Below are 26,660 nucleotides of genomic sequence, written 5' to 3' on the forward strand. Positions count from 1 at the left end.
GATAAAGATAGGTACGCAAGACACCGCAGGACGCAAGGAGGCGTAGGCAGAGCGTAGGCGTGATTTCAGGGAGGAAGAACGCGTGCAGCTGCACAGCAACACATGGAGCTGCACGCTCTGCTCCGGAGTGCCGGCGCCAGAGCTGGGTTTTCACCTGCAAGACTCGGCCGTATCTCGCGCATGTGTGATCCCGGCCCAACAGATGCGAACCTTTTTCAAGCGTGGCTTGAAAAAGGTTCACATCTGTTAGAACCGAAATGTTGCTGGGATGGGCTAATAAAAGTAGCTCCTGCTTTTTCACTACGAATGGTGTGCTGCCTCCATTTTTGGATTCCTATCTCCAGATATAGGGTTAATCTGCAAGAAAATTGAGTAGCAGCCCTGTATAGGTGGCTTGGCTTAAAAGGGGAAAATGTAAGTTGTAATCACAACAATGTAACCACCATGTAACAGCTCTCTCCGAGTCACTGTGGCGGTACAGGGAAGCACCAATCTGTATACTGGGAGTGCGGCAGTAATCGCGCTCTGGCACTTTGAGTGACAGGTCACTCTGCACACTCATGCTGCTGGCATATTAGGTTAAAGGGACACTGTCACCTGGATTTGGAGGGAACAATCTTCAGCCATGGAGGCGGGGTTTTTGATTCACCCTTTCCTTACCCGCTGGCTGCATGCTGGCTGCAATATTGGATTGAAGTTCATTCTCTGTCCTCCATAGTACACACTTGCGCTCTGCAAGATTGCCTTGCGCAGGCGTGTACTACGGAGGACAGAGAATGAACTTCAATCCAATATTGCAGCCAGCATGCAGCCAGCGGGTAAGGAAAGGGTGAATCAAAAACCCCAAAACCCCGCCTCCATGGCTGAAGATTGTTCCCTCCAAATTCAGGTGACAGTGTCCCTTTAAGGTCCCATCAAAGGGGAACGTCTTACCGCAGCTATAGGCTCAATTACCTTCATTGTTAACATATTTTCTATAGCAGTAATTAAGTTTCACTTTTTTATATACAGTGTTTGCATATTATAATATCAGAGTACCGCTGTATTTCATAGACTCATAGAATGTTACAGTTGAAAGGGACCTCCAGGGTCATTGTGTCCAACCCCTTGCCCTTCTCAACTTCATTTTTGACCACTTCACCCTTTTCATCCTGTAAAAATCCTATAGCATCTTTGACCTTTTTTTTTTTTTTGCTTTTGACATACCCCCACATCTTTATTTGCTACTTTTGGTCTCCATAGCAAGCCTCACTTCATTACTGGCTTTAGCTCTTCTAACGCTTGCCCTGCATTCCCTGCAGACAGCATTATAGTCTTCATTAGCTGTGCCCCTCCCCCTCTTTCCATTTGATATACATTTCTTTTTTTCCTTTTTATTTATAACCTCATTTTTATTGAAATTTTCAAAAAATACAATAACGAACCAGACTGTAAGAGAAAATTAGATGCCCATATACAGACAAGGCATACATTATAATTTTGTGTGAATTAAGTTAGTAATAAAATAGAAAACAAAAATTAAAGACTGCAAATTATCATTCACACGATAAGTGTGTGAACGCTGACATTGATCTGAACGCCATCTTGAAGAAAACTGTCATACTGTAATTGAATTATAAACTTTGTCCTGGTGATATCCTTTCTTACTTTAATCTTTTTTTCCTTTTTAGCAAGTGATTACGTTCTGTCTTCGTCCACCCTGGTCTCTTTAAGTGCTTCAAATTCTTCCTTCTTTTCAGGATGTTTAATGATTGTGCAGTGAGAATTTCATTTTTCAAAATCTCCCATCCTTCATGGACATTTGTCTTTTAGGTCATCCAGCCAGTGGACTTTTCCTATCCTCTTTTGGAGTCCATTAAAATCTGCCTTTTTAAAATCTACTATTTTATTGGTTATAATGAATCGTCATGATGGCTTGCACCTGTTCACACTTGTCTTATTCTGGTTGGAGGTGCTGGTCAGTTTTCAGATGTTTCTAGTATACTCCGAGTGCCATGGCGTGATTACAGAAAGGCCTCAATACACTGAATAGTAACGCACTCCCCTGCCCAGCCCCGGGGACTCAGAGAGAGGTGTTACATGGGGATTATATTGTAATTAAAAATTAATTTTCTCTGTGCAGCTGCACTTCAAGTCAGCCCGCTATGTAGGGTATTTTCCACTTTTTACCTGCAGATTAACATTATACCTGCAGGTAAATAGTGTTTTTGGTGATGTCTAGTTCCCTTTATGGGATAGTCGTACACTATTTTATGCCAAGTACAGGATACAGGGATTCTCTTTGAATCTCAATGGTGTTTGTTTTATAATTGAGTCGTTAATAATATTTAAAGGGAACCTGTCATGTAAAAACGTGATTAATCTGGGGAGTTAATCTGCCGGTTAATTGCGTTTTAAAAAAGTGCGGCCACCACACTTAAAGCCCGTCTGCTTTAGTTCTCAAATTAGCTAATTTCCTCTCGGCAGCCTCAGGCTTTCAGTCATAGCAGTGCGGCCGACACAGCTTTAGTCACTGCTGAGTATATAGTGGGCGGCAGCTGTAACCACTCCCCAGCACTGACTGAAAGCCGGCTGTGCCTCAGTAAAAGTCGTATTATTGATTTTGAACATCAATGTACCGTAATTAATTTTTTCTCAACTGTCAGCAATGGTCGTCTAATGGTGTCCAGGAGAGGAGATCCTTATACTTTTTACTCATTGGGTCACACAGGTACAAGATGTGCATAAAGTCACAAAGAATCTCTGTGCTTTCAGCATTCCCAGAATACAAACCCAGAATTAAGTCATTCCTCTTTAAATAAGGCAAGCTTAGAGTACATCCACGTTCAATGAGAATTAATTTTAGATTTTTCCTTTAATTAGTATTTTCCTTCATTGAAGAAAGTGCAGTTGCCTTCACTCAGTAAGCTTCCCTTCAAGTCCATAGACCAGAAGTTTCTGGAAAAGTCAAAGACCCAGTTAAACAACTTCCTGCAGGTGAGTGCATTGATTTTTTTTCATTCATTTTAATATATTGAAATTAGTTTTTATTCTCCTTATAACTATTTTTTGTCATATTTATAGCCACTTAACAGTTTTTGTGGACCCAAAGTTAAAAAAGAGCTGGATGATTGTATGAACAATCACTTCATTTTAGTGTAACTTAAATGTTGCCCAGCGTCCAAGTGGAGGCGCTGTGCCTGGTCACAGCAGAAGTTCTGTTCTCCGCTTTAGTAAAAAGTGCTATAATCCTACAAAGTAGTGATGAGCGAATGTGCTCGGATAAGGTCTTATCTGAGCATGCTCGGGTTCTAACGGAGTGTCTTCGGCTTGTTAAAAAAAATATCAGGAATTGGAAGGGACCTCCAGCGTCATCGTGTCCAACCCCCTGCTCTATGCAGGATTCATTAAACCATCTCAGACATATGTCTGTCCAACCTCATTTTGAAGACTTCCATTGAAGGATAATTCACCACCTCTCGTGGCAGCCTGTTCTACTCATTGATCACCCTAACTGTCAAAACTTTTTTCTAATATCTAATCTGTATCTTCTCCCTTTCAGTTTCATGTCATTGCTTCTCGTGTTTCCATGTGCAAATGAGAATAATTTTCACTTTTCTTGCCCGTAGAATCTTGTATTTGTACCTGTTAAATACCATTCTATAAAGGTACCGTTACACTAAACGACTTACCAACGATCACGACCAGCGATACGACGTGGCCGTGATCGTTGGTAAGTCGTTGTGTGGTCGCTGGGGAGCTGTCACACAGACAGCTCTCTCCAGCGACCAACGATCAGGGGAACGACTTCGGCATCGTTGAAACTGTCTTCAACGATGCCGAAGTCCCCCTGCAGCACCCGGGTAACCAGGGTAAACGTCGGGTTACTAAGTGCAGTGCCGCGCTTAGTAACCCGATATTTACCCTGGTTACCATTGTAAAAGTAAAAAAAAAAAAAAACAGTACATACTCACATTATGATGTCTGTCACGTCCCCCGCTGTCAGCTTCCCTGCACTGACTGTCAGCGCCGGTCGTAAAGCAGAGCACAGCAGTGACGTCACCGCTGTGCTCTGCTTTACGGCCGGCGCTGACAGTCAGTGCAGGGAAGCTGACGGCGGGGGACGTGACAGACATCAGAATGTGAGTATGTACTGTTTTTTTTTTTACTTTTACAATGGTAACCAGGGTAAATATCGGGTTACTAAGCGCGGCCCTGCGCTTAGTAACCCAATATTTACCCTGGTTACAAGTGAACACATCGCTGGATCGGCGTCACACACGCCGATCCAGCGATGACAGTGGGTGATCAGCGACCAAAAAAAGGTCCTGATCATTCCCCAACGACCAACGATCTCCCAGCAGGGGCCTGATCGTTGGTCGCTGTCACACATAACGAGATCATTAGCGGGATCGTTGCTACGTCACAAAAAGCGTGACGTTGCAACGATATCGTTAATGATATCGTTATGTGTGAAGGTACCTTTAGTCGCTGCCCATTGTACCAGCTTGTCTAGATCCTTCTGAATCCTTTATGTCTTCTCTAGTGTGGCTATCACTCCTAACTTTGCATTGTCTGCAAATTTGATTAGTTTACCTTCAGTTCCCTTATCTAAATCATTTATAAAAATGTTGAACATCACTGGGGCCAGGACAGAGCCTTGTGGTACCCCACTTGAAACACTCTTCCAATTGAATGTGCAACCATTTATTACCACTCTTTGAGTACGATCAGTGAGCCAGTTATGAATCCACCTAACCGTAGCCTTGTCAATCCCCTACTTGGTCATTTTTTTCAATAAGGATAGCATGAGATTCTTTATCAAATGCTTTACTAAAGTCAAGATATACTATATTTACCACATTTCCCTGATCCACCCAGTCAATGATTCCATCATAGAAGGAAATTAGATTAGTCTGGCATGACTTGTTTGCTACAATCCCATTCTGGCTTTGATTAATTACTGTATTATTATCCAAGTACTTACATGTTATTTAATAATTTGTTCAAAGATCGTTCCTGGTATAGAAGTAAGTCTCACTTGCCTGTAATTTCCTGGCCTCATCTTCTTTCCTTTTTTTGAAGATAGGGACAACATTTGTCTTTCTCCAATCTTCTGGGACTTCTTCGGTTAACCGGGATTTTTCAAAAATTCCGGCTAGTGGTTCTGCAATTTCCTCTATCTCTTTCAGTACCGTAGGATGTAATTCATCTGGACCAGGAGATTTTATGGATAATGTGGATTTTTTGTATTCTTTTAATGGCACCATGAAGATCAGAGATCTAACAGGCAATCCTTGCATGTGTTACGGCTGTCGAACAGCTACGAGACATGCAACCTCTGGGACTCGAACATATTATTTGGCAAATATAGAATATAGAAAAAGGAAAATATGTGAGACTTGACGTATATAAACAATTCGTCTTTATTGAAATAGTTTACTGAATATAAAATGGGGTAACAGGAAGGTAAGAAGGCAATTAACGGCTACAATACTTAAGATGTAAAAATGCAAAATAGTAAGTAAACATAGCCAAGTACATAAAGTGCCGATGTAAAGAATAGACTAAATCAAACCCAGATAGCAGAGAACCTAGTGTGCATTCAACTAGATGAAAATGGAAGGCGGAAATAACACTCCACATGTATCAAAGTTAGAGGACATATCATGAGTATAGGCTAAATTGCCAAGTATAATGTCACACTATACACAAAGGTAGCAATCCATTGACAGAATCACAGCAGCTACTATATATACCATATCTTTTGTATTATAAGACGCACTCTCCCCCCCCCCCCCCAAATTTGGGGAGAAAATGGGAGTGCGTCTTATAATGCGGATATACCTTATCGGTGCGCCGCAGGGGGTGTCCCGGTGGCGGTGCTGCACTGTGTCCTGGTGGCGGTGCTGCGCTGTGTCCCTGCTACTGCAGGGGGCTCTGCCGAAATTTTGTGAAAGGCCAGACCCCCCTGTAAGTTCTTCCATGGTTTCCTGTGCAGCGGTGGACTCCGGGAAAATGGCCAAAGGGAGGCGGCACATGCGCAGATCGAGATCTCGGCCCTCCATTTTCCCTAAGTCCACCTCCGCACAGGAGTCAGGAAACCATGGAAGAACTTGCGGGGGGCTCTGCCTTTTACAAAATGTCGGCAGAGCCCCCCCCGCAGCATCGGGGACACAGCACCACAACTGTGGACACAGTGCAGCACCTCCACTGGGGACACCGAGCAGCACAGTCACCGGGACACAGCGCAGCACTGCCACTGGGATGCCCGCAGCGGCATGCCGCACTTAGGAACACCCACTCATCCCAGCCTGCGGCAACGCTCCACTCTTGCCTCCTCCACCAGCGACCCTGGGACCCCCGCTTCACCGCAGCCACCACCCTGGGTAAGCAATAAGATGCATGAATTATAAGAAGCGCTACCATTTTATTAAAAAAGTTTTTTTCCTCTTTTTCTGCTCCAAATTTGGGGTGCGTCTTATAATCCAGTGCGTCTTATAAAGCGAAAAATACGGTACATGGGAAGCACAGTAGCTCAGTTGTTAGCACTGTTGCTTTGCAGAGCTGGGGTCCTGGGTTTATATCCCACCATCTGCAAGGAGTTGTATACTCTCTCTTGTTTGCGTGGGTTTCCTCCGGGTTCTCCGGTTTCCTCCCACACTCCACAGACATACTGATAAGGAATTTATATCTTGAGCCCCACTGGGGAAAATGATTGTGATATCTGTATAATGCTATGGGATTAATGGCGCTATGTAAGGTAGGTAAATAAATAATGAAAAAAACATTGTTAACCCCTTAGCGACCGCCGATACGCCTTTTAACGGCGGCCGCTAATGGTACTTAAACCACAGCGCCGTTAATTAACGGCGCTGTGGAAAAAGTGAATAGCGCCCCCCAGAGTCGGATTTTCTCCGGGGTCTCGGCTGCCGGGGGTAGCCGAGACCCCAGAGAACATGATTCGGGGGGTTTTTTACCCTCCCCGCATTTGCGATCGCCGGTAATTAACCGTTTACCGGCGATCGCAAAAAAAAATGTGATCTCTTTTTAATTTCTCTGTCCTCCGATGTGATCGCACATCGAAGGACAGAGCAAAGGGGTCCCAGGTGGCCCCCCAATACTTACCTAGCTCCCCCGATGCTCCTCGTGTCTCCCGGTGGGCGCCGCCATCTTCAAAATGGCGGGCGCATGCGCAGTGCGCCCGCCGGCCGGCCCCGCGAGAATCTTTGGGGTCTCGGCTGCCGGGGGTAGCCGAGACCCCAAAGAGCATGATCGGGGTCGGTTTTACTGACCCCTGTTTTGCGATCGCCGGTAATTAACTGTTTACCGGCGACCGCAAAAAAAAAAAAAAAGTAAAGTGTAATTGCCTGTCGCTTTCTTGTATGCCTGTCACTTATACTGGGTTATTATACCCACTTGATTTTTCCTTGTTTGGGGGATTGATTGGTATGTATGCGCTGCAACCAGGTGGTTGGCTCTTTCTGAGCAGGTTAATATGTGCCTGCTTTGATATGTCCTTGCATTTGGACTCTTAGGGCCATTTGGTTTATCATATACCGTACTACCTGAGGAGCTTTGTTATCCACTGTAAGCAGTTCTATGCCTTGCTCTATTTATTTGAGTGGTACCACCTAAGTTCACTATTGTCTTTGCACTATTTATGGAGTAAGGTTAACAAATAGATATAGCCTCATGCTTTACTTTATCTGAGTGCTACCATTTTTATATATCTTATCTCTGATTGTCAGTGGATTAGGACCTACTATGGGCCCTCCTTTGAATTGCTTGTTCGCATGCATCCATCTACCTCAGTCCTACTTGTGTTTTACATAATCTACAGGTGTTTGCACATTTAGTGTATACTGTACTATTTATGCTGTTCATATAGGACTGTGAGGAGTATTGTGTATCCCCCTCGTTTATCTGTATACAGGCATATGCCTTACTTTAGGCAGTTGTTCTTTATGTTTTTTAAATGTTTTTAATATGTTTGTCTCGTGTTATACCTCAATAAAAGCTGTGTTTGCTGTACAAATCTTTGCTGCTTGGTGATCTCCATTTTATGGCTTTTGCTGTTTCTCTGTTTTTCTTGTACGTGTAGTTCTCTGTCCTCTGATGTGATCGCACATCAGAGGACAGAGAAATAGGGGGATTCGGGGACCCTACAATACTCACCTGTGTCCCTGGATCCTCTTGCTGCTCCTCCTGGCCGCCGGCAGAAGAAAATGGCGGGCGCATGCGCAGTGCGCCCGCCATCTGTCTCCATCTACCGGCCGGCAGGAGAACAGCAGTTGGGGCTAAAAGTAGGGTTAGGGGTAGGGATAGGGTTAGGGGTAGGGTTAGGGGTAGGGCTAGGGCTAGGGTTGGGGCTAAATTTAGGGTTAGGGTTTGGGCTAAATTTAGGGTTAGGGTTGGGGCTAAATTTAGGGTTAGGCTTCTTTCACACTTACGTCGGTACGGGGCCGTCGCAATGCGTCGGCCCGACATACCGACGCATGTTGTGAAAATTGTGCACAACGTGGGCAGCAGCTGTAGTTTTTCAACGCATCCGCTGCCCAATCTATGTCCTGGGGAGGAGGGGGCGGAGTTACGGCCACGCATGCGCGGTCAGAAATGGCGGATGCGACGTACAAAAAAAACGTTTCATTGAACTTTTTTTGTGCCGACGGTCCGCCAAAACACAACTGATCCAGTGCACGACGGACGCGACGTGTGGCCATCCGTCACGATCCGTCGGCAATACAAGTCTATGGGCAAAAAACGCATCCTGCGGGCACATTTGCAGGATCCGTTTCTTGTCCAAAACGACGGATTGCGACAGAATGCCAAACGACGCAAGTGTGAAAGTAGCCTTAGGGCTAGGGTTAGGGTTGGGGCTAAAGTTAGGGCTAGGGTTGGGGCTAAAGTTAGGGCTAGGGTTGGGGCTAAAGTTAGGGTTAGAGTTGGGATTAGGGTTAGAGTTTGGATTAGGGTTGGTATTAGGGTTAGGGTTGGCATTAGGGTTACGCTTGGGATTAGGGTTAGGTTTGGGATTAGGGTTGAGATTAGGATTAGGGGTGTGTTGGATTTAAGGTTTTGATTAGGGTTATGGTTAGGGTTGACATTAGGGTTGTTTTGGGGTAAGGGTTGTGATTATGGTTAGGGTTAGTGATTAGGATTATGGATCAGGTTGGGATTAGGGTTAGGGGTGTGTTGGGGTTAGGGTTGGAGCTAAAATTGGGGGGTTTCCACTGTTTAGGTACATCAGGGGGTCTCCAAACACGACAGCCAATTTTGCGCTCAAAAAGTCAAATGGTGCTCCCTCCCTTCTGAGCTCTGCCGTGCGCCCAAACAGTGGGTTACCCCCACATATGGGGCATCAGCGTACTCGGGATAAATTGGACAACAACTTCTGGGGTCCAATTTCTCTTGTTACCCTTGTGAAAATAAAAACTTGGGGGCTACAAAATCTTTTTTGTGGAAAAATATATATATATTGTTTTTTATGACTCTGCATTATAAACTTCTGTGAAGCACTTGGGCATTCAAAGTTCTCACCACACATCTATATAAGTTCCTTGGGGGGTCTAGTTTCCAAAACGGGGTCACTTGTGGGGGGTTACTACTGTTTAGGTACATCAGGGGCTTTGCAAACGCAACATAATGACCACAGACCATTCTATCAAAGTCTGCATTCCAAAATGGCGCTCCTTCCCTTCCGAGCTCTGCCGTGCGCCCAAACAGTGGTTTACCCCCACATATGGGGCATCAGCATACTCAGGATAAATTGGACAACAACTTTAGTGGTCCAATTTCTCCTGTTACCCTTGTGAAAATAAAAACTTGGGGGCTACAATATCTTTTTTGTGAAAAAAAAAAAAAAATTTTATTTTCACGACTCTGCATTCTAAACTTCTGTGAAGCACTTGGGCATTCAAAGTTCTCACCACACATCTAGATAAGTTCCTTGGGGGGTCTAGTTTCCAAAATGGGGTCACTTGTGGGGGGTTACTACAGTTTAGGTACATCAGGGGCTCTGCAATCGCAACATAATGACCACAGACCATTCTATCAAAGTCTGCATTCCAAAACGGCGCTCCTTCCTTCTGAGCTCTGCCGTGCGCCCAAACAGTGGTTTACCCCCACATATGGGGTACCAGCATACTCAGGACAAATTGGACAACAACTTTTGGGGTCCAATTTCTCTTGTTACCCTTGTGAAAATAAAAACTTGGGGGCTAAAAAATCTTTTTTGTGGAAAAAAAAATATTTTTTATTTTCACGACTCTGCATTATAAACTTCTGTGAAGCACTTGGGCATTCAAGGTTCTCACCACACATCTAGATAAGTTCCATGGGGGGTGTAGTTTCCAAAATGGGGTCACTTGTGGGGGATTTCTACTGTTTAGGCACATCAGGGGCTCTCCAAACGCGACATGGCGTCCGATCTCAATTCCAGCCAATTCTACATTGAAAAAGTAAAACGGCACTCTTTCTCTTCCAAGCTCTGCGGTGCGCCCAAACAGTGGTTTACCCCCACATATTGGGTATCGACGTACTCAGGAGAAATTGCACAACAACTTTAGTGGTCTAATTTCTCCTGTTACCCTTGTGAAAATAAAAATTTGTGGGCAAAAAGATCATTTTTGTAGAAAAAATGCAATTTTTTTTTTCACGGCTCTACGTTATAAACTTCTGTGAAGCACATGGGGGTTCAAAGTGCTCGCCACACATCTAGATAAGTTCCTTAAGGGGTCTAGTTTCCAAAATGGTGTCACTTGTGGGGGGTTTCCACTGTTTAGGCACATCAGGGGCTCTCCAAACGCGACATGGCGTCCAATCTCAATTCCAGCCAATTCTACATTGAAAAAGTAAAACGGCACTCCTTCTCTTCCAAGCTCTGCGGTGCGCCCTAACAGTGGTTTACCCCCATATATTGGGTATCAGCGTACTCAGGAGAAATTGCACAACAACTTTTGTGGTCTAATTTCTCCTGTTACCCTTGTGAAAATAAAAATTTGTGGGCGAAAAGATCATTTTTGTGTAAACAAAAGCGATTTTTTATTTTCACGGCTCTACGTTATAAACTTCTGTGAAGCACTTGGGGGTTCAGAGTGCTCGCCACACATCTAGATAAGTTCCTTAAGGGGTCTAGTTTCCAAAATGGTGTCACTTGTGGGGGGTTTCCACTGTTTAGGCACATCAGAGGCTCTCCAAACGCGACATGGCGTCCAATCTCAATTCCAGCCAATTCTGCATTGAAAAAGTCAAACGGCGCTCCTTCACTTCTAAGTTCTGCGGTGCGCCCAAAAAGTGGTTTACCCCCACATATGGGGTATTGGCGTATTCAGGAGAAATTGCATAACAAAATTTATGGTTACATTTCTGTTTTTACACTTGTGAAAATAAAAAAAATGGTTCTGAATTAAGATGTTTGCAAAAAAAAGTTAAATGTTCATTTTATTCGGACTCCCATGACAGCACACGACAGCACACGAGAGGGGATCCGCCCTTAAGGAACAGGAAACCTACAGATACAAAAGGGCGGCACCTCTCCCCATGCATCAGTTGGTTTCCTGTTCCTGAAGGGACTGGATGCCTATAGAAACTACAGGAGTCCAGGCCGGCCGGACCGATTCTGGTGGCGAGAGGGTCTCCCACTTCGGCCGGTGCGGGTACCTGAAGTAGTCACGGTGGCCCTGGCAGGGCGGCACGGCGGTGACTAGGCAGCGAGGAGCGGTCGCCAGGGGGTGTCCGGTCTCCGGGGCCAGCGTCTGGTAAGTCGCCCTTCCCGTGGGCTGTGGGTCTCTCTGGAGCAGGGGGGAGCGCGGCGGCATCTGGGGGCGCCGATCGGATCGTAGCTGGCCGGCCTCGGCGTTCCACGAGAGCTGCAGCGCTGACAGGAAGCGCTGTAAGCTGTGGTGACGTCGGGGGGCGGAGCCGGCGACGTCTTCCGGATCGGCGAGCTCCTGCGCATGCGCGGGGGCTCCAAGATGGCGGCGCCCACCGGAGATCATGCCGCAATCCCTCCGGAGCGACGATTGATTCCCCACAGCTGCGGGGGGGCGGGAAAATTAAACAAACAAGCTGGGCAAGGTGCGCTGACCGAAGGAGGGGCCTTATAAGGCGGCTCCAGCAGCATGTTCCCGGGTTCTGGCTCCAATTTACTGAAAATGGATTCAGATCAGGATCAGCAGGTTGTGCTGCTGGAACAAGCATCCCAGAAACCCAAGGAGAAGGAACATGAAAAAAGGAGCGATGGTTCGGGCCGCAGAAGCTCCTCCAGACAGGGGTCTGGAGGGTCAGTCAAAAAGGATCCCCCTCGTGCTTCGGTATTTCTGGGTGTGAGCAGCCACTGGTAAGTGATCTTCGAGAAAGTTCACTTAGTGACTAGTCTCCCCTCATGTGTTTTATGCAGGGAAGGAAAAACGTCAGTAAGGCGAAGCATAGGGAATGTGCCATCTGCGGGGTTCCCTTGCCTGACTCACACCCTAAAAAACTATGTGACCCCTGTATCCAGCAGACGGTGAGGTTCTGGAAGGAGGGGAGGGGGTATAGCATGTAGATTTTACACTCTAGTCTACCTTACTTATCCCCGTAGGTAGCCGAAGAATCCTCCTCTATTACGGCCAGTCTCAAGGAGATGATTAGAATGGAGGTTAAAGAGTCTTTTAAAAACCTTTCACAGTCAGGAGGTTCTAGGCAGAGAACTGAGTGGGCATCTGATTCGTCTGTGGAAAAGGACAAGTCCGAAGAATCAGACAATTCAGCAGCATCATCCTCCTCTTCGGAAGAAGACGCTGCTCGGTTTTGCCTACCCCTAGAAAGGATAGACAAATTGGTAAAGGCGGTCAGAGGCACAATGGGTATATCGGAACCCAAGCCTCAACTATCCAAAGAACAAATGATGTTCAGTGGATTGGAGCAAAAGAAACGCAGAGTGTTTCCTTTAAATGAGAAAATACAAGATCTTATTAATAGGGAATGGAGGAAACCTGAGAGAAAAGGCTCCTTACCACCTGCGCAAAAACGCCGATACCCTTTTGATGACCCAGCAGTAGGTAACTGGGAGAAAGCACCCAAGCTGGATGCAGCAATTGCCAAGGTAGCTAAACGATCTTCTCTCCCATTTGAAGATATGGGAACACTTATAGACCCCCTGGATAGGAAAGTGGATACCTTCCTGAAGGGAACCTGGGAGATGGCAGCTGGCTCCTTAAGACCTGCGGTAGCTTCAACCTGCACGGCAAGGTCAATGATGGTCTGGCTGGACCAGTTGGAGACCCAATTAAAACAAGGGGCCTCTAGAGAGTCCATTCTCTCAGCATTACCTGTAATCCAGGAGGGGGCGGCTTTTTTATCAGACGCCTCAATTGACTCCGTAAAGTTGGCAGCTAGAGCAGCAGGACTTTCTAATGCTGCAAGGAGAGCCCTATGGCTGAAATGCTGGCCGGGGGATATGCAGGCAAAAGCGAAGCTCTGCGCTATCCCTTGTAAAGGCGAATATTTATTTGGGCCTACCCTGGATGAACTCCTGGAGAAAGCAGGAGATGATAAGAAAAAGTTTCCCAACCTGTTCAATCCATACCGTCGTCCCTTCAACAAAAGAAGGTTCAACCGGGGAGGAAAGCGAGCCTTTTCACCAGGGAGAGATCGTCCCAGATGGGAGGATAGGCGAAAGCGAGGTACAGGTCTCATGTTTCGCCGTAACCAGACGGAAAATAAAAAACAAGACCAATGACTGGCAATTCCAGTGGGAGGGAGACTATTGCATTTCTCGGCAGAGTGGTCGAAAATCACAAACAGCGTTTGGATAAAAGACACTGTTTCCCATGGTCTCAAGCTGGAATTTGTTCATATTCCACAGGACAAATTTAGGTTAACACCCTGGCGCTCATCTCCCACTGAACAATTCGCCCTAGAAGAGGAAGTGAGGACTCTCTGTTCCAAAAATGTTTTGGTAGAAGTACCGTATTCTCAGGCAGGGGAAGGGTTTTACTCTCCCCTGTTCCTAATCCAGAAGCCTGATAAATCTTACAGGACCATTATAAATCTTAAGGGTCTCAATAAGTTTTTGGTGAAACATACTTTCAAAATGGAGTCCATCAATTCGGCAATAAAAATGCTTTTCAACAACTGTTTCATGGTAGTAGTGGATTTGAAAGATGCCTACTATCATGTACCCATTCATGCTGATTTCCAACGATACCTGAGGGTAGCGATACTAATGGGGGGTAGGATTCGACATTTTCAATTCAGAGCGCTCCCCTTTGGGATCACCTCGGCACCTAGGGTGTTTACTAAAATAATTGCGGAAGTTATGGCGCATTTAAGAGAGTCAAATATCCTTATAGTCCCCTACTTAGACGATTTCCTCATTGTAGGTAACTCGGTAGATCATTGTCTGTCACAATGGGAGATTGCTAAAACCAAACTAGAACGGTTGGGTTGGATCATAAACTTTGAAAAATCTAAATTACAGCCCCTAAATGTTCAAAAATTCCTGGGGTTAATGTTGAATTCAGTGACACAGCAGTGTCTCCTCCCTATAGAGAAGATGGACCAAATTCAGAGTTTTGTATTAAAAGCAATCAATACACCTTCCATGACACTTAGGCAAGCAATGTCTCTACTTGGGTCACTCACATCTTGCATCCCAGCAGTTAAGTGGGCTCAGTTCCACACCAGGTCCCTACAAAATGAAGTCCTGTTCCATGACAGAGCCTTAGGAGGCGCATTGAATGGAAAATTGACATTGACGCCGATAACATTGAATTCCCTTAGATGGTGGCTAGATAAACAAAATTTATCAGCAGGGGTTCCCTGGATGATAGATGTCACCCACGTGATAACCACGGATGCCAGCTCTTCAGGGTGGGGAGCCTATATGGGGGACATGGTGGTCCAGGGACAGTGGGAACCCTTCACAACATTTTCATCAAATCAAAGAGAGTTGTTGGCGGTTGAACTGGCTGTTAAAAAATTCCTCGTATATCTGCAGGGCCAGCACGTCAGAATTCTGTCGGACAACAGAGTGGCGGTCGCTTACATAAACCGGCAAGGGGGAACTCGTTCCGAAACTTTAATGCAGATCACGGATCGGTTGTTCCAGGTGGCAGAGCTCAATTTTCTATCTTTGACAGCTCTTCACATCAAAGGAAAAGAAAATGTGGCAGCAGATTTCCTCAGCCGAAATGTGTTAAAACAGGGAGAGTGGTCTCTCAACGAGGACATTTTCAATCTTGTCGTCCGCAGATGGGGTCAACCAGTGGTGGATCTATTCGCCACCAGAAACAACAGAAAAGTAAAACTTTTTTGCTCCCTAAATCCCAGGGAGAATCCCCTGGCGGTAGACGCGTTTCTCATGAAATGGGATTTTCCACTAGCCTATGCTTTCCCACCACTGAACCTGATACCTCTAGTGGTGAGGAAAATCAGGGAGGATCGAGCGAAAGTCATCCTTATCGCCCCCTTTTGGCCCAGAAGAACCTGGTTTGCCTGGCTCAAGACAATGTCTGTAGCGGTCCCCTGGGTACTGCCAGAGATCCCGAACTTGCTTTCGCAGGGACCGATCTCCCATCCACAAGTGACGGGGCTCCATTTGACGGCATGGTGTTTGAACGGTCACTATTAGTGGGAAAAGGCTTCTCTCCAAACTTGGTGGAGACGCTCCTAAAGAGTAGAAAGCAAGTAACTACGAAAATCTACTCTAGGACTTGGAGAAAGTTCTTGTCTTGTTCAAAGTTTAATATCCAAGACGGGGTGCCAGTACAACAAATCCTAGAGTTCCTACAGAAGGGGTTCGAGTTGAAACTCTCTCCTAGTACCCTTAGGGTACAGGTCTCAGCTTTAGGTGCCCTGTTTTCCTGTAATATAGCGAATAACTACTGGATAGCGAGGTTTATGAAGGCAGTTAGTAGATCTACACCACTGCATAAAGACAGAACAGTTCCATGGGATTTAAATTTAGTTCTGTCCTCTCTAACTAAACCCCCCTTTGAACCTCTGCAGGAGGCCTCGATCAAAATGTTGACACTTAAGACAGCCTTCCTGATCGCCATAACCTCAGCTCGCAGGATAGGGGATATACAGGCACTTTCCAGAGCTCCTCCATACACTGAAATCTTGTCAGACAGAGTAGTCCTTAGACCAGACCCAGCATATCTGCCAAAGGTGGCGACACGGTTCCATAGATCACAGGAGATAGTTTTGCCGTCCTTTATTCCTAATCCCTCTAATCCTAAAGAGCAGGAGCTTCATACGTTAGACGTCAGGAGATCTCTTCTTCAGTATATTTCAGCTACTGATAATTGGAAGAAGGATGGGGCACTGCTTCTTTCCTTCCAAGGTCCAAAGAAAGGATTTAGAGTATCGAAATATTTACTGGCTAAATGGATTAGGGAAACTATCTCTCTAGCTTATACAGCAGGTGGGGGGCCAGCTCCGCAGAACCTAAAGGCACATTCCACCCGGGCCATGGCGTCATCCTGGGCAGAAAGATCTGGAGTGTCAGTGGAGCAGATATGTAAGGCGGCCACATGGTCATCCCCTTCCACTTTCTTTAAACACTATCGGTTGGATTTGGGGTCCTCCTCTGATCTTTCCTTTGGGTTAAGGGTGCTACAATCTATAGTCCCTCCCTAAGGTAGCTTACATCTCTGTAAATCTCTCGTGTGCTGTCATGGGAGTCCGAATAAAGCATTAAGCTACTTACTGGTAGCGGCATTTTTCGGAGGCCCATGACAGCACCCTTAGTTCCCTCCCTATTCACGTGGGGGTAGCACTTCCTGATATGTATATAGCGTAATATGTAAATCTCACGTATGGTGTCTTATTACAATAATGGGTTATTTTGTTTCAAATGTATATAATGTATATATTGTATATTTGTGTACCACTAACCGCGGCAGTCCTCTCAGGCTCTGAAATACAACTGATGCGTGGGGAGAGGTGCCGCCCTTTTGTATCTGTAGGTTTCCTGTTCCTTAAGGGCGGATCCCCTCTCGTGTGCTGTCGTGTGCTGTCATGGGCCTCCGAAAAATGCCGCTACCAGTAAGTAGCTTAATGCTTTTTCCTTCCACATTGTTTCAGTTCCTGTGAAGCACATAAAGGGTTAATAAACTTCTTGAATGTGGTTTTGAGAACCTTGAGGGGTGTAGTTTTTAGAATGGTGTCACACTTGGGTATTTTCTATCATTTAGACCCCTCAAAATGACTTCAAATGTGATGTGGTCCCCAAAAAAAAATGGTGTTGTAAAAATGAGAAATTGCTGGTCAACTTTTAACCCTTATAACTCCCTAACAAACAAAAATTTTGTTTCCAAAATTGTGCTGATGTAAAGTAGACATGTGGGAAATGTTATTTATTAACTATTTTTCATGACATATCTCTCTGATTTAAGGGCATAAAAATACAAAGTTTGAAAATTGCAAAATTTTAAAAATTTTCGCCATATTTCTGTTTTTTTCATAAATAATCACAAGTAATGTCGAAGAAATGTTACCACTGACATGAAGTACAATATGTCACGAAAAAACAATCTCAGAATCAGCGGGATCCGTTGAAGCGTTCCAGAGTTATAACCTCATAAAGTGACAGTGGTCAGAATTGCAAAAATTGGCCTGGTCATTAAGTACCAAATTGGCTCTGTCACTAAGGGGTTAATATATTCTTCCTCCCAATCTTCAGGTCTGCATATTCCCTTAATTTAGTTTGGCTGCAAATCAGATATTTACTTTGAGGTACATATAATTGTATTGTTTTATACAGTTGAACCGCATGGGTGACAGATGGCAGTGTTTGCATCCATCACAGGACACAGGTTTGTTTCCATCTGAGCTCAGGAAAAAATAAGAACAGATATCCTGATTCCAGCGCATTAACCTTCTGGGCGCTTTTCTGTACTTTTGATAAAATTGTTTTTTTCTGCTGCAGATCTGCTAGTCTTCTCAGTGATGAGCTCTGTCCAGCCCCGCCTTCAACTTTGATTGACAGCTTCTGTTTGCACTGGGGGCAAGAATATACAGTGCTTACTGCTGAGAAGATTGGTAGAGCTGAAGCACATAAAAACTGTTTGTTTGTTTTTTAATGAAAACCACAGCAAGAAACCCAGTAAGTGGCCCATCGTTGGATCCGGAGCCTCTGTCTGTATATTATAGTGCACTCAGATGGGGCAGCAAAAACCTGATGCCAGATTCTTTATTGGAAGCCAGTAACTCGGTGAGAAAGGAGATCAGGCATTTAGCTCGGCTACAGCTGGAATATTTAGTATACGTTGTATCCCCTTTACCCATCACTGATGATGTGATCTTTCTTCACAGAAGCTGCTTTCTGATGAAAGACTGTGTCATAGCGAGGTGCTTTATGCCTTTTTGAGTCCCTCTCCCGAGCACCTGAAAGTCCTTGATGTCCAGGGCAAAAAATCTTCCTTCTCACTCTCTTCATTTTTGGAAAGACTTCCTGGAGATTTTTTTTCCCACCAAGAGGTCAGTAATCTCTTTGAGTGATGTGTACATGTCCCTGAGAGAGGAATGTAATTGGTGATGAGGAACACGTACCATTCTAGTGGTTGAAATGTCAATATGATGTTAGTGAAGCAGAAGATCCGCAGAAGACAAATGCTACAAAATGTGATCTGATTTGATCAGACTGAACAACTTGTCTGTGATTAGACAAATTAAATTCTTTTGAACCCCCAAGATAAATTGTGTCCGATCTTCCCAGAATATGCTCCGTGCATCCTTTGCAAAGATATGGGCACTTGTGGATGAGGCCACCGAGATGTCTGCGGCAACACTGAAATAATGATCCGCTTCTCTGATGAGAAAGCCATTGCTGAAAACATTAGCGACTGCAAAGCTAAAGTTTATTAAAAGGCAAATGTAATAGTGAAAGCCAAAGGTTATCATGTGGAGCCACAAAAAAGCCCTAAATTACATAAAATACCATCCTCACCTCAAAGTATGCCATGGGATGCTTCTCCATACCGGCCCTTGGATAGTTGTGAAGATAGAGGATCATATGTAGCAAAGTACGGTACATAGAAATCTGCTGCATTTGGCAAGAGAACTGAAAATTGGAAATAAAGTATTATTTTTTGTAAACCGGATTAGCATCGATACTCCTCTGACAGAGACCATTGTGATTTAGTGCCACGAGTTGAGTCCTAAATAACTAGAAAGTACAATATATAATTTCAGAACAGCAGTTACTTCATATAAGTTAGACTTGTGACAAGATGGAAGATTTCTACTTTTAATTTTGGCAATTTAGACCAGCTCATGTTATTAAAGGGAACCTGTCACCCCGTTTTTTCAGATTGAGATAAAAATACTGTTAAATAGGGCCTGCGCTGTGCGTTACAATAGTGTATGTAGTGTACCCTGATTCCCCACCTATGCTGCGAAATACATTACCAAAGTCGCCGTTTTCGCCTGTCAAACTCGGCTTTGGGAAAATGGCCGCCGCGATCTCCATCTGCGCACGCGCGACATCCCACGGCCATTTTCCTGAAGCCCCGTGCAGCAGAGCACTCCATCTGCGCACGCGCGGCCTCAGGAAGATGGCCGCCCCCACCAATGACAAGGGTAATAGCGCAGATCGCGCGCTTTTTCTTCACCTGCGCGCAGTGGATTCGGCAATTGGACATGCGCACACCACTACACCACCAACGGAAAGCTGGGGAAGAAACAGCGATGTCACCATGCCCACCTGACCTGACCAGCCTGATTGACAGGTGAAACAGAAAGCTGGGGAAGAAACAGCGATGTCGCCATGCCCACCTGACCTGACCAGCCTGATTGACAGGTGAAAACGACGACTTTGGTAATGTATTTCGCAGCATAGGTGGGGAATCAGGGTTCACTACATACACTATTGTAACGCACAGCGCAGGCCCTATTTAACAGTATTTTTATCTCAATCTGAAAAAAACGGGGTGACAGGTTCCCTTTAAAGGGAATCTGTGAGCAGGATTTCACCCCCAAACTATTTCTATGCACATATAGCTCTTTCAAAGACCATGTCAGCATTTCCTTGATGTGGCCAGGTCGTTCCTCTGTTACTGAGAAATCAGCATTTGAATTGTTATGCAATTGAGGGTTTAGATCTGAAGCCTCCGTCGCTCCAGCTCTATTCCCCACCCAGGCCACTACCTCCTGCTTGACTACTGGCTCCTTTGCCCGAAGTCACACAGCATAGAGGCTGGCAATCAAGCAGGAGGAGGCAACACAAGACAGGGAATAGAGCTGGAGTGACAGAGACATCAGCCTCATTTGCATATCAATAAGAACACTGATTTCTCAGAAAGGGAGGAACAAACTGTCTATGTACAGGTCTTGCTGGACTTGTTTCAAAGGTCTACATGTGCATATAAATATTTTGAGATGAAATCCTGCTGACAGATTCCATTTAGGTTTCCTGCCAGGCTCTTCTATTCCTTGCATTATTCTCTGCCTGCTCAGGAGTGAGCGGTGTACTCTGGAGCGAATGATCTTCTTGCCCCTGAGATCATGGGACTTTTATATATAATATGAAATGTCCAATGTTTGCAGGAAGATGAATGTAAAGCTGACGGTTCCTCATGCTGCTCCTTCGTGGTGCTGTATAGATTTAATTCCAGATAGACAGCCTGCCGATGATGTGTGTAATGTGCTCACGTCACAGTGTGCAGTTCTGGGTCATAGTGATGCTTCGGTTGTAATTGATCGGATGCCTAGATCCGTCACAGTGACTCATGCTGCTCAGGTTTAAGCCTAGGTGAATCATAGTTTCTAGTCATTTCCATTTGTCTTTTTCTATCTTTGTGGCAAAGCCTACGTATGATATACGGTACATTAGGTGATTAATTTCTTATAGTGATATATGGTGACAAGAGCAGAGGTTTCTAGTGACCTATTATTTTCTAATAATTGTATATAAAGGTCTCGGTCATATTTCAGCAAAATATTGGCGAATAACCTCGTGCTTGCTGCTAATAAATAAAATGTTATTCCTTATTATATAGCTCCAGTATACTCCATTTCCATGACCGTCCTGTATTCTCAAAATGCGTTCCTTCTCTTTTAAAGGTCATCTATCTGTATGATCAACCCTTCTAATCCATTTATATGGTCTTGTACGTCATAGGAAACTGAATAAAATGATACCTTGATATCTGATGCCTTATTCCAGAGAAATCCACCTTTTTCTTACAAAAGTAAGTGAGCTGTTCCGATCTATGGACCAGACACTGATATACCTGAGAATCTGCCTCCAGAGCTTTATTTTACGTGAAAGGGGAGAGTTACCAATGTGAGACATGTAATGACTGACAGTCTGCTCTCCTGATCTACATATCTCACACTGGTAATGCACCTTTCATTTAAAATAAGATCTAAGGTCCAGGCACAGATCTCCATGAGAATCTGCCTCCAGAGCTTAATGGCTCATTTACATATTAAGAAAAAAGTTAATTTTTGGGGAATAAAAGATGGATTAAAGATATCAGGTATCATTGTATTCATCTTCCTATAACCTACATGCCCATATAGACGGCTTTTGAGGGTTGATTCTACTGACAGATTCCCTTTAAGAGCTTTGTTTAGGGCTTCGTATGTTCTGTAGTTTTCTTGTTCCTGTTGTTTGCTCTTTCTGAACCTTTTTTTTTGGTAGAGCCGAATGTATTCTTTTAACTTTTGTTTACACAGGATGAAACTGAAGAAGACAGTGACTTATCGGACTACGGTGATGATGTGGATGGGAAAAAAGATGCCTTGGCTGAGCCATGCTTCATGCTGATTGTGGAGATTTTTGAGTTGCGAGGAAGTGAGTTGTCTTTTTGTTAAAAAATTTTGTGCATAGAAATGTTTCTCTCTCTTTAGATGGTCTCCAAGATGTTTCGATCATGGCTTTTTTAACCCTTTCCCAACATCCAGCCTACTACAATTTGGCATGTCATGTGCAGGTGTATAGATTGAGCCCAAGAGCTGTGCCTGCTCCATACACTGTAGATGCTGTCTGTGCTCATACAGCCAGCATCTGCCTCTAGCAGCAGTGATCAGTGCTTTGACAGCGGCATTTATGTGGTGCAGTTCTGGTGGCTCGCTGATAAGGGAGCCCATTATGGCAGCCAGGGTCATACTGAAGACTTCACCATCTTTGTAGTCCTATGAAACCCACCTTATAGCTGAACTTCATAGGATATCAAATTTTTTACTACATATTGCAGTATTGTAGTATTACAGTATGTAGTACAAACAAAAAATGCTGGTTCAGGTCCACTATAGCAACTAAAGGTAAAGTAAAACGAGAGAGGTTTTTTTTTAATATAAAAAAATACGTTTGTCACCCCCTCTCTTTTCCTATACATAAATTTAAAAAATAAACCTATATCCACATCCGCAATATGTCTATCTGCTGTATGTCTGTCTATCTATCTATCTATCTATCTATCTATCTATCACGGTGGGGGAAAAAAGTATTTAGTCAGCCACCAATATGCAAGTTCTCCCACATAAAAAGATGAGAGAGTCCTGTAATTGACATCATAGGTAGACCTCAACTATGAGAGTCAAAACGAGGAAACAAATCCAGAAAATCACCTTGTCTGATCTGGCGAGATTTATTTTGCAAATTATGGAGGGAAATAAGTATTTAGTCATTAACAAAAATTCATATCAATATTTTGTTATATATCCTTTGTTGGCAATGACAGAGGTTAAACATTTTCTGGAAGTCTTCACAAAGTTGGCACACACTGCTGTTTGAGGGATTGAGGGAGATCATTAATGGTCTTGTACGTCTTCCATTTTCTTATTATTGCTCCCACAGTTGATTTCATCATACCAAAGCTGCTTGCCTATTGTAGATTCAGTCTTCCCAGCCTGGTGCAGGGCTACAATTTAGTGTCTGTGTCCTTCGACAGCTCTTTGGTCATCACCATAGTGGAGACTGGTGTGTGAATGTTTGAGGTTGTGGTCAGGTGTCTTTTACACTGCTCAAACAGGTGCCATTACTACAGGTAATGAGTGGAGGACAGAGGAGCCTCTTAAAGAGGAAGTTATAGGTCTGTGAGACCCAGACAGCTTGCATATTTTTAGGTGACCAAATACTTATTTTCCACCATAATTTGCAAAATAAATCTTGCAAGGGCATTGAAGATGAAACATGCATGGGTCTTTCAGCATGATAATGATCCCAAGCACACCGCTAGGGCAATGAAGGAGTGGCTTCGTAAGAAGCATATGAAGGTCCTGGAGTGGCCTAGCCAGTCTCCAGATCTCAACCCCATAGAAAACCTTTGGGGGGAGTTGAAAGTCCGTGTTGCCCAGCGACAGACCCAAAACATCACTGCTCTAGAGGAGATCTGCATGGAGGAATGGGCCGGCATACCACCCAACAGTGTGTGCCAACTTTGTGAAGACTTACAGAAAATGTTTGACCTCTGTCATTGCCAACAAAGGATATATAACAAAATATTGAGATGAACTTTTGTTAATGACTAAATACTTATTTCCCTCCATAATTTGCTAAATAAATCTCGCCAGATCAGACAAGGTGATTTTCTGGATTTGTTTTCTCATTTTGACTCTCATGGTTGTGGTCTACGTATGATGTCAATTACAGGTCTCTCTCATCTTTTTTAGTGGGAGAACTTGCACAATTGGTGGCTGACTAAATACTTTTTTCCCCTCTGCATCTATCTGTCTATTATCTATCTTTCTATTATCTTTCTATCTATCTAGGAAAAAGTTGAAGAGTAGCACAGTTAAAAAAAAAAAAAAAAAAAAGGGGTGCAAAGCCTCACAGGCACATTCCAGTCCTTGTATATAGGTCAAAAAGAGTTGAAGCAGCACACCATGATACAGTGGTAAGGTGCTCTTTATTAGCCCATATTAGCCCGTATCTACAGTTGTGCTCAAAAGTTTACATAACCAGACAGAATTTTTTGCTTTCTTGGACTTTTTTCAGATAATATGAATGATAACCGCAAAACTTTTTCTCCACTCTTGGTTGGTGGTTGGGTGCCATTTATTGTCAAACTACTGTGTTTTCTCTTTTTAAATGATAATAACAACAATACCAATGCAGGAAGATATGTTTTCTCGTCTGGGAGTGGTGTAAATGGCAGAGGGTGCGGTTATAGTTTATGAAAGGGACGTTAGACCCAAAGTCCATTGTATCAGTAGGCTGCCTGCAGACCTCCAGAAAGCAGTCCACTATTTATGTCCCTCTACATGGATGTGTGAGGAGCCTCTTTTATTCTGTGTTTCTTCCATAGAGGTGGTCAAGGTCATATTTGCCAGAACTGGACCATAAACAATCTGCAATAACTGCAGATTCCTAAATACTTAACCAGCAGTTCTTGTCTCCTTTCTCTGTGCTGGACCGTAGCTTTCTCTACATTCACTCTACTTCCCAAGGACCTGTTTATTGCTTGTTTGGACGGACTGCTAGTAATCTGGGCACAAATACTAGAGGGCTCCATGATTCCAGTGTTCCAGATCTTAGTGAAATAAATCAGTTCCTAAGCCACTCACTCAAGTCACATGTCCTGAGTTATTGGTGTACTAAATGGAAATTTTATGCCACTTATGCCATTTTGGACTGGAAAATATTCTATGGTATTACAAAGCATCTTTCTGTTTTATTGCAGTGTTTAAGTGGGTTAGGAAAACACTAATTGCCTTGGTACAGATCACATTTGGAAGGACCATAAACAAGTAAGTTCATTCATGTTACCTCTTCTCCTGAGTGTCGACACTAATTTTCCATATCAGATGTGCTGGCTCAGGTTTATTGTTTGACCAAAACCTCCAACGTCTGGAGACGGCTTCACTTCAGTGTAGAATTGTGTTCTTGTGATATCACTTCTATTTTTTTTAAAGGTTTCTGCTCCTGATTTGATCCTCAATCTTATATCTAAGATTATTCTCTCTCTGACTTGGTTTTCACTCTAAAGTGGTGCACAGACCGTGAGGTTCTGGTCTTGGTCTTCATGGTTTTGTATTATCACTGCTTGATCTTGTGGTAATAAAATAAGTTCCCAATTTAAATGAAGGCTTTTCCACCTTTGCATGGGGGGATGCCAAAAGAATAAACTTGATGAATTTCACAAATGCAGTGAAGGACACGTCCATGAAGCCAAGGAAAAAAGCAGGACCCACTGTGGCTCACCGATTGCTGGAGAACCCACCACTGAACCCCCTGCTATGCAGTTGTTAATCCTGGGAGAGCCTTCTGAAGTCTGACATTTCCATGATCTTCAAAACTAATAGACCTCTATTATATACTAGCCTTGTTCTTTTTATCAGGTTCTGCAGAGTCTCTTTGCTTTGCTTATAAGGGTTGTCTACCTTCGGGGACATTTTTTTTTCTTAAATGCATGAAATTCAGACTAAAGATCAGTTTTGCATTTGGTTTTCATTAAAAATTGTGCACCCTTTGGACTTTAGCCGCTGCATTACACTATCGCTGGCTGTACAAAGAGTTAACGGGGTCAGCCGCATTATCTTTATTTTAATAGATGTGTTGGGGACATGATTGTGTGGCACTTGCTATTATACAGGTATGACCAGTTCTCCTGCTCCTGAGATATCTGTAAATGTGATATCACTGACACCACTCGCCTCCCGGTGTGGAAGTAAACAGCCAAATTACCCCTTTAGTAACATGTCATACAACAAGAACATATGGTACACACAGCAGAACATCTCACCTGACGCATCAGATGATTGCAGCAAACACATGAAATAAGCACAATGCTTACGGCTGACACACTACACAGCGCACATGTGACACAAGTGCAGGATACACATAGACATGACAAAAACTAAGTACACCCTCTGGGCAGCATAGTGGTTAGCACTGTTGCTTTGTAGCGCTGGTGTCCTGGGTTCAAATCCCACCAAAGACAACATCTGCAAGGAGTTTGTTTGTCCTCCCCATTTTTGCGTGGGTTTCCTCTGGGTACTCCAGTTTCCTCCCACATTCCAAAGACATACTGATAGGGAATTTAGATTGTGAGCACCATAGGGGACAGTGAATATAATGCCTGTAAACAGCTGGGTAATATGATGGCGCTATAGAAGTATGCGTAATAAATAATACGATATGAAAAAAATATCTGATTCTTAGAAGGTCTTAAAATTAGGTGAATACAAGTCAGATGACAAATTGTTTTCGTGTCTATGTATTTATCCTTTTTGTCCTCATGTCCCATCAGGCCCCTGGCCTACTACCGCTACATTGATGATATTTTAATCATCTGGACGGCGTCTGAGCCACAGCTAAAGACGTTCCACGAACAGTTTAATCAATTTCATCTCGCCATCAACTTAACACTCAACTACTCCTGCACTGAAATTAACTTTTTGGACATCACCATTAAGCTTCAGAACAATGAAATAGAGACATTCCTGTATCAGAAGCCAATAGACCGTCCAACATACCTTAAATGGGACAGTTTCCATCCAAAACACATAATAAACTCTATTGTCTACAGCCTAGCCATCAGATACAATCGGATATGTTCCAACCCCATGGATAGGGATGAACACCTTGGTTGTCTCAGAAAGACCTTTTTGAATCAGGGCTACCATCCAAGAACAATTCAATACCAAATTACAAGAGCAACTAGAATATCAAGGAATCACATGCTACCTTACAAAGCTAAAGAAGAAAATAACCGGTTGCCCCAAGTAGTCACCTACAATCCAAA

General features: G+C 44.0%; 1 protein-coding gene across 1 annotated transcript in view; it reads left to right on the top strand.

The window, feature by feature from the left end:
• Positions 1 to 26,660, top strand: part of SNX25 (sorting nexin 25) — a 416,995-nt gene that overhangs the window by 372,406 nt on the left and 17,929 nt on the right. The window contains exons 13-16 of the mRNA XM_069744322.1: positions 2,863 to 2,976; positions 18,283 to 18,447; positions 21,649 to 21,766; positions 24,597 to 24,663. Of these exons, the coding sequence (XP_069600423.1) occupies positions 2,863 to 2,976; positions 18,283 to 18,447; positions 21,649 to 21,766; positions 24,597 to 24,663 (464 nt within the window). The remainder of the gene's footprint in view (positions 1 to 2,862; positions 2,977 to 18,282; positions 18,448 to 21,648; positions 21,767 to 24,596; positions 24,664 to 26,660) is intronic.

The sequence above is a fragment of the Ranitomeya imitator genome, chromosome 1, assembly GCF_032444005.1.
Source record: "Ranitomeya imitator isolate aRanImi1 chromosome 1, aRanImi1.pri, whole genome shotgun sequence".
NCBI lineage: Eukaryota > Metazoa > Chordata > Amphibia > Anura > Dendrobatidae > Ranitomeya > Ranitomeya imitator.